Source organism: Octopus bimaculoides, chromosome 23 (assembly GCF_046866305.1).
Source record: "Octopus bimaculoides isolate indiv1 chromosome 23, ASM4686630v1, whole genome shotgun sequence".
NCBI classification, from domain to species: Eukaryota; Metazoa; Mollusca; class Cephalopoda; order Octopoda; family Octopodidae; genus Octopus; species Octopus bimaculoides.
This window is the reverse complement of record NC_142950.1, coordinates 35,326,829-35,341,828: the sequence shown is the minus strand read 5'-3', so window position 1 is coordinate 35,341,828 and position 15,000 is coordinate 35,326,829. Positions and strand designations below refer to the sequence as shown.

The 15,000-nt window shown below is 38.1% G+C and overlaps 2 protein-coding genes across 14 annotated transcripts in view; one reads left to right on the top strand and one right to left on the bottom strand.

The window, feature by feature from the left end:
* The first annotated feature begins 1,233 nt into the window (after positions 1-1,233).
* On the top strand, positions 1,234-9,581 carry LOC149131353 (uncharacterized). The gene is made up of 8 exons (XM_089340167.1): positions 1,234-1,400; positions 1,886-1,937; positions 3,002-3,142; positions 3,877-4,017; positions 5,248-5,388; positions 6,073-6,213; positions 7,604-7,721; positions 9,388-9,581. Coding segments are annotated over exons 1-8 (804 nt in total). The 5' UTR covers positions 1,234-1,331; the 3' UTR covers positions 9,389-9,581.
* Positions 9,582-10,975: 1,394 nt separating this feature from the next.
* Positions 10,976-15,000, bottom strand: part of LOC106871201 (uncharacterized) — a 54,994-nt gene continuing 50,969 nt past the window's right edge. For 12 of the 13 annotated variants that reach the window (XM_089340158.1, XM_089340160.1, XM_089340153.1 and 9 more), the window contains one exon: positions 10,976-13,615. In XM_089340158.1, coding sequence (XP_089196284.1) covers positions 13,483-13,615 — 133 coding nt within the window. In that variant the 3' untranslated portion in view covers positions 10,976-13,482. The remainder of the gene's footprint in view (positions 13,616-15,000) is intronic. The other variant, XM_089340155.1, reaches the window with a different exon arrangement.

Genomic DNA, 15,000 nt, shown 5'->3' with positions numbered 1-15,000 from the left:
GCATTGTCGCTGGAGTCCTTTCATAAGATGGTCGGACGATAAAGGACATCGGTCGTAATGTTTTGAAGTCCTTCCTAACGTGGCCCCGTCTGTCTTCAGCAGTAGCTAGTAGTATTTTGTGGGGAAGTCATGGACGGATGAAATATTTAAGAGTCACAGTTCAAAGAAGTAAGCATCGGTGAGGGTCTGGTAATTAGGTGGGTGGGAGGGGGGTCAGTAAGTTCATAGAAGAAGCAACTATGAGTGAGTCTGGTCAGGCTGGGGCATTTCAATAATTTACTCTATAGCCCCTATAACAACTGAAGAGGTTACCCAGGCACTGCAAAAACTAAGCAAGTGGAAGGCACCCGGGCATGACAAGATCCCCAACTTCTGGTTGAAATACCTAACAGGAACACATAAAAAGCTGGTTGAGAAATTTAATGAAATACGAGCAGAGCCAGAGACAATGCTTGAAGATCGCTACTGCGCCCATCACAATCGCCGCCGCCGTCTCCAACACGTGCTTCACACCAATCCTGTGTTAAGATTGTTTACAACTCAGTCGCTCTGCTCCTTTTCATAACAACAACAACGGCACCTGCCTCCTACAACATCAACAAGGACAGCAAAACAAACACAAACCACTTTCCAATTCTTTAAAGCAGATGTCCACTTAGGAAAAATCTATCAGCCTCATCAATGATAAGACACACTTTGTAGAGCGAATATCCAATGAATATCCAGAAAGCCGGACACACATACAATACAACAAAAGACTGCACCACATCTGAAAAAGGTGACGCAATACAATACCGGGAATAGTTGACACTCCCAGCAACAAGGAAAAAGAGCACTCAAGGCTTCACCCCTACCCACCCCAGGCTAACGGAAGTGTAGCAGGTGATACAGTAGGAATTTGCCTGAAGTTACCAAATGTTGAACAACAACAACAAAAATGATGATGATGATGATGATTATATTGGGAAATGGGAGGGAGAATGTGGAGAGGTGGGGGATTTCATCGGAAACAACAAACTGTTTTGGATTATTATGTACATATTTATACATTTACACCTGCATAGACAAGTACACGTACACACTTACAATCTCTTTCTCACCACACACACACATATACATATACATATATTTATACATACATACATACATACATACATATATATATATATATATATATATATATATATATATATATATATATATTACATGCATATATATGTATGTATGCATGTATGTATGTACGTACGTATGTACATAATATATAAGGCTGGCAGAGGAGCTGTGTAGCAATTCAGTTGTTTGTGGTCCGTTGCTCTACACTTGTCTCGACTATGGCCTTAGTCCGTGCTTGTGTGTCCTTGCTGCTTATTGCACTCTTCTATAACTATGCAACTGTTCAGGTAAGTCCCTCTGCTTTATTATAATATTAGTCCTTACATTACATTACTATATCATACTACTATATTCTATTACTATATTATTAAGGGATTACATCAGTATATTTCGGAGGTGTATTTGCCCGACAGGAGATTTGATCAGATACCGTATGTTGAAGCCAAAATGATTGCAAAAACACAAAGTCTGTTAACTTCTCTTAAACATCTGTTATTCGGTTACCTCCCATTTACCATTTCACTATATCAGCCCACATTTCAAAGACAACGCCATTAGCCGAATCGGTTTTATACCAGGCTACGAATCTTAGAGTCAGTAGTTCGTATCTCCGTCGTGTGGTGCCGTACTGTAACTATAGCGTCCGGGACCAATGGGTGACCTTCCGCACTCCACCTAAGCCTACCTCCACCAACCAGTAGGTCATGTGACTTGACTGTTACACACAATTTCGTTATTGTTTGATACGTTTTTCATATTTAATCACTTTTAGGTGTCTGCAGACTCTGCCATCGATCAGGTTATATCAGATGCCGCCAATTCCAGTAAGAATACAGTTTTGTTTGTTTTTTTTTTTGTTACATTTTTCTATTTCTCTCTCTCTCTCTCTCTCTCTCTCTCTCTCTCTCGCTCGCTCTCTCTCTCTCTCTCTCTCTCTCTCTCTCTCTCGCTCTCTCTCTCGCTCGCTCTCTCTCTCTCTCTCTCTCTCTCTCTCTCTCTCGCTCTCTCTCTCTCTCTGGGTATCTTAACTGGTGCGTGGGTGCAGCAGCCAACACGATTTAGCGACCAAAATGTTTAGGGTTCTAGACAGTTCTTCTGCAATTCCTCCTGACAGTAACTTCTCCATTAATGACAGGCAAGAAATTTACCTGTAATTATTGGCAGCATTTCCTTCAGACTCATCCTTAAGACACAACACTACTCGTCCCTTTGTCAACCAGCCCAGCATTTCTTCTTCGCCATCAATCAATGCATTAAATTGATCTGCGATTAATTTATGGCACCTGCTAAACTTTCTTTTATCCAACGTCTCCCTACACTACCAGGCCCTGTTTCTTTTCTATTGCTTATCTTTTTATTCATATTTCTGATACTGTCTTCTGTGAAGTGAATAATCTCTTGGAAAAGTGCAGAGGATGTTTCAGGTCTGTGACTCCACCCTTCTCTGCAGTTTATGCTCATACGACTTGCCTCTCTCTACTCCCCACATTAATATTATTCATTATTATTATTATCATTATTATTATTATTATTCAGTAGTTTTATTTTCATAACGTACTTTCACTTCACTACCGAGCGCAGCTCTGTGTGCCTTGGCTATGTGCTGTAGTTTGCTGTGGTGCTCTTATGGTTACTGTATTGCAAGTGTCTTGCGTAGGATGTGTGCTGTGCCCAGTAGTGCAATTTTCTGTATGTTATATATATTTGTAAGTCCTGGTGTTTTTGTTATGTATTTGTCTGAATATTTTTTTATTATACCTATTATTATTATTATTATTATTATTATTATTATTATTGTTGTTGTTGTTGTTATTGTTGTTATTATTATTATTATTATTATTATTATTATTATTATTATTATTGCTGTTGCTGCTGCTGTTGATTTCAGATTGTCGTGATGAAAATGAGGATTGCCCTTACTGGGCCGCTACCGGAGAATGTAAGACTAGCGCAAACTTCATGAAAAAGGAATGTAGGAAATCTTGTCAGTTGTGTGTCTCCACACATTCGGATCCAGTAGTATTTTATGGTAAGTTTACCTTTGGCCTCTTCTCACCCGGTTCTCATTCACATTTCCTGTTCCACCCGTTTTCTACTGCTGTTTCTTTTGAAAAGTAACGAAATATGTAAAAACAAAATGTAATAAAAACACCCTCCAAATATTTCATAGCGAAAGGAAATTTACAAATGGCCGGTGGGGCTTGGTGCTGATTTGGGAATGGTGAGTAGATTACTCGGAGTTTCTCGCAAGCCACGTGTGTGTGTGTGTGTGTGTGTGTGTGTGTGTGTGTAAAACTTGAACGGCAAAAGTCCTGTTTTCCCTCAGTGTCCTCTTATGGAAAAATATCTTCCCACCACGCCCTCAGAGAGAAGCCAACAGGTGTAAAACCACACAGGTATTCTCTCTTTAATATGATATGAATGATTGTAGGGCGGCAAGCTGGATGAATCGTTAGCGCGACAGGCAAAAAGCTTAGCGGCATTTCGTTCATTTTAAGTTCTGAGTTCAAACCACGCCGAGGTCGATATGCGAAATGCTTAGCGGTATCTCGTCAGCCGCTACATACCGAGTTCAAATTCCGCCGAGGTCGACTTTGCCTTTCACCCTTTCGAGTCGATGAAATAGATATCAGTTATGCACTGGGGTCGATCTAATCGACTAGCCAGCCCCTTTCCCAAAAAATTTGTGCCTAGAGTAGAAATAATGATTATTATTATTATTATTATTATTACTATTATTATTATTTTCATTGTCGATTTCAGATTGTCTTGATCAAAATGAAGATTGCGCATTTTTGGCCACTATCGGGGAATGTGACAAGAACCCTAGCTACATGTATACAAACTGTAAGAAATCTTGTAACATGTGTCCTTTTAACACTCACGTTCCAGGAGTATCTGAAAGTAAGTTTATCTTTGGCTTCTTCTACCCGGTTGTCCTTCACTTTTCCTGCTCCACCCGTTTTCTCCTGTTATTTCTTTTGAAAGCTAACGAGATTTTAAAAACAAAATGTAATAAAAACACCCTCCAAATAATTTATAGCGAAGGGAATTTTACAAATGGCCGGTGGGGCTTGGTGTTGATTTGGGAATGGTGAGTGCAGTACTCGGAGTTACCCGCATGCCACGAGTGTGAAGTAATTCATCATTCTCTAAAATGATTGTGGGTGGGGTGGTCTTGTTGACTTTGAACCAACACTTGAAACCATTATTATTGTTGTTGTTGTTATTGTTATCATCATAATCATCATCGTCATCGTCGTCGTCATTATCATCATCAAGGCGGCGAGCTGGCAGAAGCGTTAGCATCCCGGGCAAACAGCTTAACTTATTTCGCCCATCGCTAAGTTCTGAGTTCAAATTCTGCTAAGGTCGAATTTGCTTTTCATCTTTCCGGGGTCCATAAACTAAGTGCCAGTGAAACACTGGTGTCGATGTAATCGACTATTCCTTTCCCCACAAATTTCAGGCTTTTGTGCCGTTGTCATGTCGTTTTTTTCGTATTCGCGTTGTGCCAATTTCGGACATTCGCTAACGATGTGCCATATCGTTTCACCCATCTCACCACACATTCTGCATTTGTCGCTGTCGGTAGTGTTGTCGATACTGCACTCCACATAGTTAGTCCTTAACGCTTGTTCTTGTGCTGCGTATATAAGAGCTTCTGTCCTCATCTACAGATCACTCCTCCGCATTCATTGCCACCGATTTTCCGTATCTCTTGCAAACTGACCGCACATTTTTCCCCCTTCCATGCTGTTTCTTTGTGTGTGTGTGTGTGTGTGTGTGTGTGTGTGTGTGTGTGTGTGTGTGTGTGTTTTCTTTTCCTCTTTAAGTTTTCTTTTCTTTACACAATTATCAGTTTTAATGACGCCGGACTTCTTCAAATGCTTCAACAATGGTTCCACGGTAATTCTTATATAAGCTGTTTTCATCTGTTTCGATACAATCCTGGCAACTGATCAAACTTCTTACAAACTTTCTTCCAAACAAGTACAGCAGCATCACTCTTAGGGTGGAAGGCTCTGTGCACTACCAACAATTTATTATTATTATTATTATTATTATTATTATTATTATTATTATTATTATTATTATTATTATCATCATCATTATTATTATTGTCGATTTCAGATTGTCTTGATCAAAATGAGAAGTGTTCTTATTGGGCCTTTATCGGAGAATGTGCCAAGAACCCTATATATATGCATAGTAACTGTAAGAAATCTTGTTGGTTGTGCGGCTCCACAAATTCAGATTTAGTAGGATTTGAACGTAAGTTGTCATTTTTCCTGCTCCACCCGTTTTCTACTGTTGTTTCTTTTGAAAAGTAAGGAGATTTTAAAAACAAAATGTAATAGAAACACCCTCCAAATATTTCATAGCGAAAGGAATTTAACAAATGGACGTTAGGATTGGTGTTGATTTGGGAATGGTGAGTACAGTACTCGGAGTTTCCCACAAGCCACGAGTGTGAAGTTGCTCATCATTCTCCAAAATGTGTGCGCGCGCGCGCGCGCATATGAAATTTAAACGGCAAAAATCCTATTTTCCTTCATTGTCCTCTTCTGGAAAAATATCTTCACGCTACGTCCTTAGGGAGAAGCCAACAGGTGTGAAACCACACAGGTATTCTCTCTTGAATATGATATGAATTGTGATAGGGCGATGAGTTGGCAGAATCGACGCCGAGGTCGACTTTGCTTTTCATCCTTTCGGGGTCGATAAAATGAGTACCAGTGAAACACTGGGGCTGATGCAATCGACTTACCCCTCCTGCCAAATGTTAGGCCTTGTGCCTATTATTATCATCATTATTATTATTAACTTCTTTCAATTTTGTTTCAATTTTTTGCTGGGTGTCTTCCCAACACCTAGGACAAAGAAACTCACTGTATACATTGGTAGGCCATTGGTATATATTGGTATTGTTGTTATTATTATTATTGTCGATTTCAGATTGTCTTGATCAAAATGAGAAGTGTTCTCATTGGGCCAATAACGGGGAATGTGACAAGAATCCTATATACATGCATAGTTACTGTAAAAACTCTTGTCAGTTGTGTGACTCTCAGCCTTTGAATCCAGGAGTAGTTGAACGTAAGTTTATCTTTGGCTTCTTCTACCCGGTTGTTATTCAATTTTCCTGCTCCACCCGTTTCCTACTGTTGTTTCTCTTGAAAACTAACAGGATTTTAAAAACAAAATGTAATAGAAACACCCTCCAAATATTTCATAGCGAAAGGAATTTAAGAAATGGGCGTTAGGATTGGTGTTGATTTCGGAATGGTGAGTACAATACTCGGAGTTACCCGCAAGCCACGAGTGTGAAGTTATTCATCATTCTCTTAAATGTGTGTGTGTGTGTGTGTGTGTAAAACTTGAACGGCAAAATTCCGTTTTATTTCATTGTCCTCTTATGGTAAAATATCTCCACACTACGCCCTCGGGGAGAAGCCAACAGGTGCAAAACCACACAGGTATTCTCTCTTTAATATGATATGAATGGTGGTAGGGCGACGAATTGGCGGAATCATTAGCACGCCAGGCAAAAGGCTTGACGGCATTTCCTTCATCGTTAAGTTCCGAGTTCAAACTACACCGAGGTCGACTTTGCCTTTCATCCTTCCGGGGTTGATTAAATAAGTACCAGTTACACATTGGGGTCGATGTAATTGACTCATACCCTTCCCCAAAATTCCAGGCCCTGTGCCTACTGTAGAAAGGATTATTATTATTATTATTAAGGTGGTGAGCTGGCAGAATCGGTAACACGCTGGGCGAAATGCTAAGCAGTATTTCATTCTTTCGAAGTCGATTAAATAAATACCAGTTACACACTATTCTTGATGTAATCGACTTAATCCCTTCCCCCAAATTTGATGTCTTGTGCTTCCAGTAAACAGGATTATTATTATTATTATTACCATCTTAATTGGCGTGGTGATTGTGATTGTGGTGGTGCCAGTGGTGGGTGATAATACTGAAGCAAAATTGTTTGTTGTAGTTTATTGAACTCTTCTCTTAAAATTCTAAGGGCGATAAAATATTACCAGGTATGTAATGGGGTTCATCTAATTGTTTACACACACACACACACACACACACTCTTTCTCTCTCTCTCTATCTTCCTTTACCTCCTTCTCCCTCCAGTAAATGCTTTATTTTACATTTATAACAAAACAGAATTCCTAAAGTAGTTGTATGCTGTCAACTTAATGTGGCAGTCCCTTGAAGGGAATAATATTACTGTTAGTTAGACCTAGGAAGTTGCACCGCTTCCTGTCGGCCTTGACACATTTCCTGTGTCCTTGTTTACAAGGGGGAGACAAGCACCTCCACCCAGTAGTATTATTCCCTTCAGGGGACTGTCACATTAAGTTGACAGCATACAACTACTTCATCGTATCACAACTGCATAAATCTCTCTGAGAGATTTAGAAATGTATTATTTCTAAATTAGAATTCCTGTTCACTTCTTTATTTGCAGCCTGCATTGATAATAACGCTAAATGTGCTCACTGGGCCAAAAGTGGCGAATGTGACATAAATCCGGTTTACATGCTTACAAACTGTAAATCGTCTTGCTCTGCCTGTAAGCTAAATTGGTAAGTATTAGAAGTGGTTCCCTTTCTTGTTTAGATGTGTGTGTATATGTGTATATTTACATGGCCGACTGATTGTGAAACGAACCTCTTTAACCCTCAAACATTCCTACACTTCCTATATGTTTCTAGAACCTACAGATGAGTGATACAGCTAGTCTGCTATGGGTTCAAATCCAACCACAAGCACGTTCAGCTAGTCTGCTATGGGTTCAAATCGAACCACAAGAACGTTTCTCTGATATAAAAATTAAAATCTAAAATACAAAAATAAGACTTGTTAAAGCTTTACCAAAGAGATCCTACCGTAACAGAATAAAAATTAGACGGGTTTTGTTTTAGATTCTTTTCGATATTCAATTATTATTTAAAATAATTGTAAATTATGAAAACCTCTCTCAAGGAAGAACAGATGTCAAATGTTTAACAAAGAATATAGTTTTCAAAGATGTTATCTCATAAGACTGCACCTTCAATACTACCAGTATTGAATTCCCAACATTTTAAGAGGCCAAATCCACAGAAAAACTACAATATTCTCAATAAGGTCCCAACAGTAGGGCGGCGAGCTGGTGGAAACGTTGGCACGCCGGGCAAAATGCTTAGCGGTATTTCGTCTGTCTTTACGTTCTGAGTTCAAATTCCGCCGAGGTCGACTTTGCCTTTCGCAGTCGATAAATTAAGTACTAGTTCCGTACGGGAGTCGATCTAATCGACTGGCCCCTCCCCGCACCCCAAATTTCGGGCCTTGTGCCTAGAGTAGAAAAGAATAAGGTTCCCAACAGTTTTATTGCTTCCGAAAGTAAGTCTCTATTTCGGCGTGTGATCTATAACCTAAAGGGAGATTACTTTAGGTTACTTTTTAGTTTACTTTCCAATTTCTAAAAACCCTTAACTGTTGGCTAAAGATGTTTTTACAATAAATTCTTTGGTACACACTTAACATTGTAAATGTATTTTTTTCAAAACTGTTAGTATTTTAATAATAATGAAACCATATTCCATTTATCTCTTAGCGAATAATAATAACAAACCAAGAATAAACAATGCGATACTTGAAATAAGCATGTAGATCACACAAGTTTGGCAGCCACGAGTTTTGCAACATAAAGAAACTAAAACTAACGAAGAGTAATCACCCTTGAAGTTGTAGATCACACACCAAAGTAGCACCGGCCAGAAAACGCAGGAAGTCTTATTATTGACATTAATATGTGCAGTGGCAGACTGGCCAGGTTGCAGGTTTTCCCGATGACAAGTGGGCCCCTGCTGCGCCATTAGAATCCATATACAGGGCCCCATGTTAGTATCTAGAGGCCCATCCACTCAAGTTTCAGAATTTTCTTATTCACTCTTGGAAGAATGCATTATTTCAGCCTGGCTGTGTTTGTAGACAGTTGAAAAGAATACTTTTAACCAAAAAAATTAAATGATAGCATTGTAGTTGCGGGTGGGCCCCCTTGTAGCTGTGGGTGGGCCCCCTTAGTCTCCTGGCAACCAATATTTCTAGACCCAGTCTGCCACGGAATATGTTTATGCTTGTGTATATTAATATATGACTGTGTGCATGTATATATATTGATGAGAGTGTATGTGCATGCGTTCTTATACTTATGAATATTTAATAGTTTTCTTTGATCATTTTTTTTCTCTTATGTTTGCTTTTCAGATCCAAGAAATTCCAGAAATTCCAGAATAACTCGATACTTACCATTCTTCATTAGAATTCATTTAAACCAACATTTTACATACCAAGATTTATTACCATGAAATCAATAAAAATAATATTACTTTTATATATATTTGATAATAATAATAATTCATTAGTCACAGAGCTTAAATAAATTCAGTTGTTCATTGAAACGTGTTCTTCGTTATTAAGTTTTGGATTTTGGTTGTAGAATCACTGAAGCCGGATGAAATATTTCACAGTTCTGAATTACATCCCTTTGCCTTTCAGTCTTCTCTAGTCACAGAAATTAGGATTGGTGATGATGATGATGATGATGATGAACATGTTCTCCAAGATTCTCAAACCTAATAGTGGATTTTCTCCATCATAAATTATATTTCTAATAAAGAATCATGATGTACCCACGGTACCAATGTTCTGATGGACGACCCTTTAAGTAAAACTCGTTTAAACATATATCAAAACAATAACAGAACAAAATGGGTGTATACAAAATAAACAACAACACGGCAGCCCAACAACATTGGTATAGATTTTAATATATATACATATATATTTTTTTTTTTTTTTTTTTTTTTTTTTTCAAATTTTTAATAGATTCCCTCTTTCAGAAACAACTTCATTATCAAACACAATTTTAATTTAAAATTTTTGAAACTTTCTTGCTTTTGTTTTCTTTTTATATTTATTAATTTTTTTTTTTTTATTATTATTATTATCATTATTTTTATCTTAATAATTGGAATGGTAAAATATCCCTTTATCCAGTCGGATGTCCTTCTTTATAATTATCATTGTTTATATGAAAACTTGTTGTTTAATTATTTATATTTAATTATTCATACAAAATGACCCATTCATTACCCAACATATATCAACAACACAATTGTTTGTTTGTTTTGTTTTTTTCTCGGAAAGCACTGGTGAGTTAGTTAGTTTGTTTGTTTGTTTTTATACACAGACCAAACAACTAGAATATTCTAGTTAAGTTAGTGTTGGCATTTTTAATGCTTCCAGCATTAAAAATAATGTTAACTACAACAAAAATATTTTAAATTGGTTTCCTCTTGCATAACACAAATTCTACTTTGTTGAAGAATCCTCTTTAAGATTTCCCTTTTCGTTCAAACCGAACAAACTGACTTTTAATAATTGTCAATGTACGAGGCATTAAAACACTGCTGTAACTTGAATATTTTCTTAGCTACAACAATTTTTATAAAGGTGTTGGAACAACAGCTCCTTGAATACATGACCCAAATATATTACCGGTACTTATTTTTCATAAATTCTGGAGAGACGATGAGCAGAGTCTTCCCCTTGTTGGGATTTGAATTCGAAATCGAAAGAGATGACAAAAACTAAATATTTCAAAGAGTTTCATCACAGAAAAAAAAAAAAAAAACTGTCTTGGTCACAGCCATTGTCCAAAAACTCTGCTGCCATTGGTCTCAGCGATTGTCTGTACCATAAATATTAACACAAGTCAAGTCGTTTCAACAATAATGAAAATATAAATAAACATGGCTTCCATTTTTTCACTTTTGTTGTTTTTTTTTGGGGGGGGGGGGGGCAGATGAGCTTTGGAGGGAGAGGATTTGAAAGAGTGGAGAGACATATGGAGAGGGATTTTCTGTCCTTGCTAGTCTGTGTATAAATTATCATCCTTTAAAGAGGTCAGTCTTTATTTTATAGTTCAGGTTATATATATATATGCACACACACACACACACATATGGATGTGCATATGTGTGTGTATGTATGCATGTATGTTAAAAAGTTGATAGATAAAGATCTCTCCTACACCCAAGGGTCTCCCCTGTCCATAGATATAATACCAATCCTTTCCATTCATCCAAAATGAACTGATTGCCATCTCTCATCCCCAATCCTTCTGCAGACAACTAAATAAAACGAGGAACTTATCAACTCTTGTCTAACACTGATTGTTAATAATTCTTCATCTTTTAAAGACTATAGTCTTGTGAGAAGAAGAAAATAACAAGGAAAACCAGGACAAATTCTAAAGGTTCTTTACATTTGGACCATAGACTAAAGGTTCAAGACCCCCCTTCAGTCATGAATGACCATGGGACTGCATCTGGAAAGTTACCCTCCGAGGCACAACTCCGGGCAAGGTTGTTCATGGAAGACCAGCCTTCCCCTCTCCACGCCACCAATGTTACCCAAGGGAAAGGCAAAGGGGCCGATACAGCTTGGCACCTGTGACGTCGCAACTCATTTCTACAGCTGAGTGAACCGGAGCAACATGAAATAAAGTGTCTTGCTCAAGATCACAACACTTAGCCCACTTCAGGAATCAAACTCACTACCTCAAGATTGTCAGCCAGATGCTCTAACCAATGAGCCATGCACCTTCACCACTGTGCCACGTGCCTTCACCACTGAGCCATGCGCTTTCAACCATTATGATATTCTGTAGTGGTTGTGGTGGAATTTCTAACATTTCGATGACAATTCCATCAAAACTCACTCCTAAACCACATAAACTGTTAAACACCGAGAAATATTTTTTTTCAATAAATATCATTAAGCCAAACACCAAGACACAACAAAATGCTAGCAGTGGATGTGAACTCACAACCCTGGAGTTGGCAGCCCCATACTTTTATAATTTGGTTGGCTCTCATATTTGTTTTAGTTTCTCTTTGTAAACTTCCTTAACCCTTTAGCATTTAAACCAAGCTATATCCAGCCAAAATATGCCCCCTGCTTTCACGTTCTAACCTCTCACACCTACCCTACAATAACGTTACCAAAATCTTAAAGCTAAGAGATAATACATGATTAATTCAAAACAATATGAATAAATAAGCTTTAGATTTGATAAGATAATCTGAATGCCAAAGGGTCTTCAAGAAAATTAAACACTTAACATGGGGTGTACCGAGGAAACAAGACTCCCTTTAGATATGGGTGAGGGGGAAGAGTGTACCTGACAATGGATTGTAGAACATAAGATTCTGAAACGTAGTTCCAAACATGTGGGAATATAAACAAAAATCAAAATGTGTTGCTGTTGTAAATGTCATTGTTGTTGTTTGAATGCAGAGCGAGATATGTTTTGTATGGGTGGGAGAAGACAATGGACCGATATTTAGGGGTTTTGTGTAGTGGCGGTGGATGGGGGAGCGAGTTTTCAGGGGTGGGAGCGGGTGGCAAGTGTAAGTAACTTTAAATAATTCTATTTTACTGGTACATACATATATATATATATAACTATCTGCATAGGATAAAAAAACAAAGTCGGTTGCCTGGTGGAATTTGAACTCAGAACAATAAAAATAAACACTGAAAATATAAATGCCTTTGGACCAGCACTCTAATGACTCTGCCAGCATTTCTACATTGAGAATGGTGAAATATTGCAGCAACAACACTCTTGAGATAGTGTAAGTGGTTCTTTCAAGCGCTGTGTACGGAATCTTGTAACAGAGCAATGGTGACAGTAGGGGGGGGGGGATCTAATGTTTCTACTGATGAATTGACAAAATCAGAAAAGGGGACGAAATGCTTTACATTATTTTGCTTCTGTATATTTTACATTCTGAGTTCAAATCTTACCAAAGTCAATAATATACAGTACCAGTTGAATATTAGGTGGGGGCGGGGGGTGGGGCGGGGGGTGGGGCGGGATGGGGGTGGGGGTGGGGGTCAGTATGATTGATGTAATTGGGTATAACCCCGAATGTGTGACCGAGGACCTTCGTTAGGAATCAGCACTTTTTTTTTATTATAATTTTCCAACAGGATGGCCATCTTTGGATCTCAGACTTGTACAGGCACCTCAATATTTCTATACTTTGACTGGTAAACTGTTGATGACGATGATGATGATGATGATGATGATGATGTTGATACCACCAAGATGGTGGTGGCTTTAGTTTCCATTATGAGAATGACCAATCAGCAAATTTCTCCACTGGTCCACATTCAAAAACTGAGTCGTTTTCATTTTTTTCTCTTTCTGTTTGTTTGTTGTTGTTGTTGTGGTCTTTTTTTTCTTTTGGCGGTGATGGTCAGGGTGGATATGAAATGCTTTCGAATTAATTACAAGTAACCAGCGAAACAGGCAATGACGACGGTGTGTAACAAGAGGAAGTAGAACCAGATAATGGAACGGAGGTTGGGACGGAACCGCAGCAGACGTTGCAAGTGGCGGCTGGAAAAGCAGAAGTATTCCCTGTTAGGAAAGAGAAAAAAAATCACAACAACTGAAGCATGCATGATCCGCCTACATGTGACAACCATAAAGCCCCAGCATGGAGAAAGAGAAAGAGAAGTGTCCAGAAAGGGGACATCAAGGCACAGATGACATGGGAGTTGGAGCTTGGAGAACAAAAAAGGAGGCGACACCAACAGACAGAAATGTTCCCACCATGACCACCACATAGCATTCATTGCAGAAAATACCAATTCTGTTTTCTGGCAGATTCTTTTACTTGTTTCAGTCATTTGATTGTGGCCATGCTGGAGCACCACCTTTAGTCGAATGAATCGACCCTCAGGACTTATTCTTTGTAAGCGTAGTACTTATTCTATCAGTCTCTTTTGCCGAACTGCTAGGTTATGGGGGCATAAACACACCAGCGTTAGTTCTCAATCAATGGTAGGGAGGACAAACACAGACACAAACAAATACATACATATGTATATATATATATATATATATATATATATATATATACGATAGGCTTCTTTCAGTTTCCATCTACCAAATCCAACTCAATTTAAACTGCCCCCAGTACTTGACTGGCACTATATTTCATCAATCCACAAAGAATGAAAGCAATTTGACCTTGGCAGGATTTGAACCTGGACAGTAAAGAGTCAAAACAAATACAACACTGAACTACTCTGATGTTCCAACAATTTTTGCCAATCCTTGTAAGAAAACAAACAGACCTTTCTACTGTAAGCACAAGGTCTGAAATTTTGTGGAGAGGTGTTAGTCAGTTACAGTAACCCCAGTGTTTAACTGGTACTCCCTGTCTCAACCCCGAAAGAATGAAAGGCAAAGTCAACCACATTGGCATTTGAACTCAGAACTCAAAGCCGGATGACATGCCAGTAAGCAATTTGTCCGGCAGGTCAGCACCTTGGAGGAAAGCAAAGAATGCTAAGAATCTCTTAACCTGAAGTGCAATGCAATTTCTGCAGTGATGATGATAATCAAAGTAATTTCCCCAACACAAAACATGTAAAACCAGCAAGTGAGGTTACAACAATACAAATACAGACAACAGACATACAGCAAATGCTTGCAGAGTAAAAGCAAATTACATAAGCTTTAATGAACTAAGCCCAATTTTAAGCAAACAAATTAAGACAACAAAAAAGCTAGCGTTTAACAATACAAGGATGGAACGATACATTCAAATTAAAAATAAATTAACATTAAAAACATTAATTAACATTTCTTTCAACTTTAACATATCATAATCTAGAACTTAAATTGTTTAAATGTGTAGTAAAACAGAAACGGTATTATACTACAGTTGTTTCTTTATATATACACTGGCTAACAAAACAGAAATGACACTTGTTTCGATATATATTTGTATATAA